The sequence below is a fragment of the Nematolebias whitei genome, chromosome 2, assembly GCF_014905685.2.
Source record: "Nematolebias whitei isolate Nwh7 chromosome 2, NemWhi1, whole genome shotgun sequence".
NCBI lineage: Eukaryota > Metazoa > Chordata > Actinopteri > Cyprinodontiformes > Rivulidae > Nematolebias > Nematolebias whitei.
Genome location: NC_056499.1, coordinates 4,974,761 through 4,979,489, shown reverse-complemented (window position 1 = coordinate 4,979,489; position 4,729 = coordinate 4,974,761). Strand labels below are relative to the sequence as shown.

Genomic DNA, 4,729 nt, shown 5'->3' with positions numbered 1-4,729 from the left:
CTGGACATGTCCAAACCACTGTCCCTCCTCTGGACATGTCCAAACCAATGTCCCTCCTCTGGACATGTCCAAACCATCTCAGTGTGTCCTCTCTAACTTTACCTCCCAGTTGTTCAAACCTGTGCTGTACCTCTGAAGACCTCATTCCTGATCTTCTCCATCCTTGTCACTCCTAAAGAGAACCTCAACATCTTCATTTCTGCCACTTCCAGTTCTGTCTCTTGTCTTTTTGTCCATGTCTCTGTCTCCAGACCATACATCATCGCTGGTCTCATCACTGTCTTGTAAACTTTTCCTTTGACCTTTGCTGACACCATTTTGTCACAAATCACTCCTGAAACTTTTCTCCATCACTCCATCCTGCCTGGACTCTCTTTTTCACCTCTTCACCACACTCCCCATGTTCCTGGACAGTGGACCCCAAGTCCTTGAAGTCCTGCACCTTTGTGACCTCTGCTCCTTGTAGCCTCACTGTTCCACCTCCTCCCTCTCATTCACACACATGGACTCTGTCTTACTACGACTGACTTTCATTCCTCTTCTGTCAAGTGCATACCTCCACCTCTCCAAGTTCTCTTCCACCTGCTCCCCGTTTCACCACAGATCATGTCATCTGCAAACATCATAGTTCACAAGGATTCTTGCCTGACCTCATCTGTTAGTCCATCACCAGTGCAAACAAGAAGCTCAGAGCCGATCCTTGATGCACTCCCACCTCCAGCTATCTGTCACTCCTACAGCACATCTCACCACTGTCCTGCTGTCCTCATACATGTCCTGTACCAGTCTAACATACTTCTCTTCCACTCCAGATTTCCTCATGTAACACTACACCTCTTCTCTCAGCACTCTGTCAGATGCTTTTTCTAAATCCACAAAGACACAATGGAGTTCATTCTGACCCTCTCTGTACTTCTCCATCAGCATCGTCAAACCAAAGATGGCATCTGCAGGGCTCCTTCTTGGCATGAAACCATACTGCTGCTCACAAACAGTCACTTCTTGTCTAAGTCTAGCATTCAAGATCAGTAAAGTAAAAAAAAATTGTTGTAAATGGTGTCCAGAGTGATGTTTTCATAAGCGATCAGATGAATTTTCTTCAAAATGACTAAAACTCCAAGTAATTAAAATGGACGTTATTTACTTGCTTAGTGAAGACTATTCTTCCATCCAGGAAAGGAGGAACCAGATTGTGGATTAGCAGGTGAACTTTGGCAGCATTGTCTTCTTCAAAGTCTTCATCCACCTCCAACCTCTGCACCACACCACTGGTCAACATTCGATTGGTCTCCCACCGCTCATTATCCTAGAAGAAGAAACGCAGTTTAATACAGGGATGTGAGAAAACTATATATAAATAAGACACTTGCACTTGTGCCTGGAATAAATGAAGGTCTGATTAGTTTAATAAGAAACATTGTGGTTGTACCTCGTTGATCTGTCGCTTCTGTGCAGATATTCTTTTCTGAGTCTGCTTTTGAAGGATCTGCTCTCTCTTCTTCACATAGTCATCAGAAGTAGAAGTGAAAGGGTTGTGGAACTCGTCATAACCTTCATCCATCATGTACCAATCTCTGTCAGCTTGCTGCAATTTAGTGAATCAATCAGAAATCAAACACTCTCATTAGCAAACAGATTTAGTTTCCATAAAGTACCGGTATTAATAAATGTTAAAGAGACAATACTCACCTTCTGGTCCTCCTCCCACTGTTCTTTCTCACCTTCATCATCAAACATGAATCCTCCCCCACCACCATCTTTTCTACCTGAAAAAATCAACAACCAGAAAACGTTAAATATTACACTGTATTTAAAGTTAGCACGAGAATACAAAATGATTTCAATTTAAAATAAATACCTTTTCCTTGTGATAAACGAGGTGTTGAACCTAAATGTTTTCTATCATTGGCCCATTCGTTGTACTTGTAGGATGGGGTGGGTAGGGGTGTATCATCAGAGTAACGACCTCTGACTGACCTGAAATAACAAGATTAACGTTTTAATAAATTCTAACTTTTTATGTCAAATATGAAGGAAAAGACAGATTTTCAAGGTTCACGGTTCTTCATTATCATTCGCATCACATGTGGTACATGAGGTGGAAAAAAAACGTGTGCTCAAGGTCCCAGTTAGACCCAAAAGTAGCAAAAATATAAAGTATAAGAAGTAACTGGTTTTTAAGTTACTCTAAAAATAGAGTTAAAATGGCTATTTTCATATAACAGAACGGTATCAACATGCATTATGGAAGTTTAAAAAAAAATATGTATCGTAATAAAAACCAAAACTTTGATGGTATGAGTATGATTTGTGATAAAATACAATTGCACTATGAATGAAATGAATGAATAAATAAATAAATAAATATAAATATATGGAGAGAAAGGGAGAGAGAGAGAAGACAGATAGACAGACAGTAAAGTTTTATAAAATAATTATAAATTTCCATGGTTGACAGTCACCTGTCTCTCCTCTCACTCTCTGCGCCAGAGCGATGGCTTCTCTCTGAGCGCTCTGACTCTTTGTGAGATGGAGCCGGAGATGGAGACTCCCAATGAGAATGCCTCGTACTGCCATAACCACTATCATCTTCATCCCAGTTAGAGCGGGAAGGTGTAAAGGAGTCTATGCAAACACAAAATAGTTTGGGTCAAATAAATAAACAGGCACATTTAAAATTGTGCAACCAACTAAAAGCAAACAATAAAAAAAACCCTAACCTTTGGGACGATGCTGCGGTGTTGAAGGTTCATCTCTCCTACTGCCCCTGCTGATGCGGTCAGACCAGCCATCTCTCTGCGAGCGTTCACTCCTCTCACTGCGCTCGGACCGGCTGCTGCTGCCTCGATTGTGTCTACTGTCTCGCTCATCTGACAGAAATAAATAAAAGTTACTCTCAAAATCTTCAAGTGAACAGACTTTGGCTTTCATTTTCATTTTACAGAGGCAGAGTACATCTGGACAGGTGTCCAGTCCATCATAAAGACACATGGACAAACCAGACACACAATCATTCACTCTCTCTCTCTCACCTAGGGGCAATTTAGAGTTATCAATCAGCCTAACATGCATGTTTTTGGTCTGTGGGAGGAAACTGGAGTACCCGGTATGCTTAGAGAGAACATGCAAACGCCACAAAGAAAGATCTCCAGCTGGGATTCAATCAGGTAACCTTCTCGCTGAGAGGCAGCAGCTCTACCAACTGTGCCACCGTGTCACACAATAAATACATGATTTATATTAAAAAAATAATAATAATGGACCATCTGTTCTGTAAACGGTTGAAAAAAGTGTGTTGACTTCACAATAATGCAATAAACATTAGGAAAGCAGATTACTTTAAGTAGCCTAACTAGCAAAGTTTGTAGAGCTTTTTTGCATCACATTGGCAAAAATTAACATTTATTTAAACATTTCCTCTTGTAAGAAAAATAATGTAGTTAAGAATGACCTCTTTCACTGTGGTGATCTCTGCTCTTATTTCCATCTCTGGTCTTGTCCTCCTTGGAGGAGGCGTAGACTCCTTGTTCACGCCTATCTTTCTCTCTCTGCTGGTTTCTGCGTTTGAACTCTTCACTGACACCCCCTGGGTTGGAGGGCGTCTCAGAACCAGTCACGCGGTACTTCCTGCGAGCAGGAAAAAAGAACAAGTTCAACCGCACTATTAATTCTAAACAAGTGTGCACTGATTTAAACAAAAGAAAAACTTTTACTATAAAAATTGATTGCAAATTGTGAAATACGGTTAGTTATCTTAATTTTGCAGTTTTTTTTAATGGTGCCTTGCTTATGATATCTAGGTTTAAAAAATAGAAGTTTAATGATAATAAAGATAAGATCTTTTTAAATTATCGCAGAAGAAAAAATATTTTAATAAATTCAAATTTGTTCGACAAATATTTGCATATATATTTCCTTGATGTTCTAACAATACATACCTTTCTTTCTTTGAACATGTTTCCTTATCGTTGTCCTCTTCATCAGACCCAGAGTCGCTTTTACTTTCCTCCCAGTCTTTGTACGAGGAAATCTTTGACTTCTTTCTATTTTTGTCATCACCATTTGAATCTTCCTGTTCCTTAATCTCACGCTCCTTCCTTTTCTGAGCAGCCAGCAGATCCAAACCCAGCAAAGATGTGCGTGGTGTGGGTGCCCGGAAAACATGGGTCTCTGAAGCAGCACTCTTCTTCTTTACTATCAAACCACCAACTTGAGCAGATGGATCAGCCCCTGCCAGCCTATGCATGGACACATCCTCGTCATCCATAATCTGTGGGAAAGGTTTGATGTGAAAATTTGCAGAGGTACTAAAATGTTGCACATGTAAACACAATTAAAACATGTTAGTTTCTACATATAACCAGTGCAATGGTTATTTAATTATAAAGTATAATGTAACTCTTCAAAATCTACTACAATTAGCTTCTGTTGCACTTAATTTCAAATTTTACCAGGAATAAAACACAGTTTTGGCTCATTATAATTATTTTTTCATCATTTTCAATGTTTTTCAAAACAAAACTCGACATTTAATTTGGATAATTTTTTTAAATTCAGAAATTGTGAACGACTTTTCATTATCGTACTTCAGTGTATATTAATAGTACTACGATTACCAGTACACTACGTACAGTGTACGATTAATAGTACATTAACACATACATGTAAGAAGTCAGCTCGAGTCCCCTGAACGTTACAACTAAATTTGGGTGGGAAAGGTGACCTGTAT

General features: G+C 39.4%; 1 protein-coding gene across 1 annotated transcript in view; it reads right to left on the bottom strand.

Annotated features, from left to right (window-relative positions):
- dhx38 (DEAH (Asp-Glu-Ala-His) box polypeptide 38) overlaps positions 1-4,729 on the bottom strand; it is a 21,376-nt gene that overhangs the window by 15,784 nt on the left and 863 nt on the right. The window contains exons 2-9 of the mRNA XM_037689591.1: positions 3,939-4,270; positions 3,452-3,627; positions 2,721-2,870; positions 2,463-2,625; positions 1,859-1,977; positions 1,690-1,766; positions 1,430-1,585; positions 1,145-1,306 (exon numbers count right to left, since the gene is read on the bottom strand). Coding sequence (XP_037545519.1) covers positions 1,145-1,306; positions 1,430-1,585; positions 1,690-1,766; positions 1,859-1,977; positions 2,463-2,625; positions 2,721-2,870; positions 3,452-3,627; positions 3,939-4,267 — 1,332 coding nt within the window. The 5' untranslated portion in view covers positions 4,268-4,270. The remainder of the gene's footprint in view (positions 1-1,144; positions 1,307-1,429; positions 1,586-1,689; positions 1,767-1,858; positions 1,978-2,462; positions 2,626-2,720; positions 2,871-3,451; positions 3,628-3,938; positions 4,271-4,729) is intronic.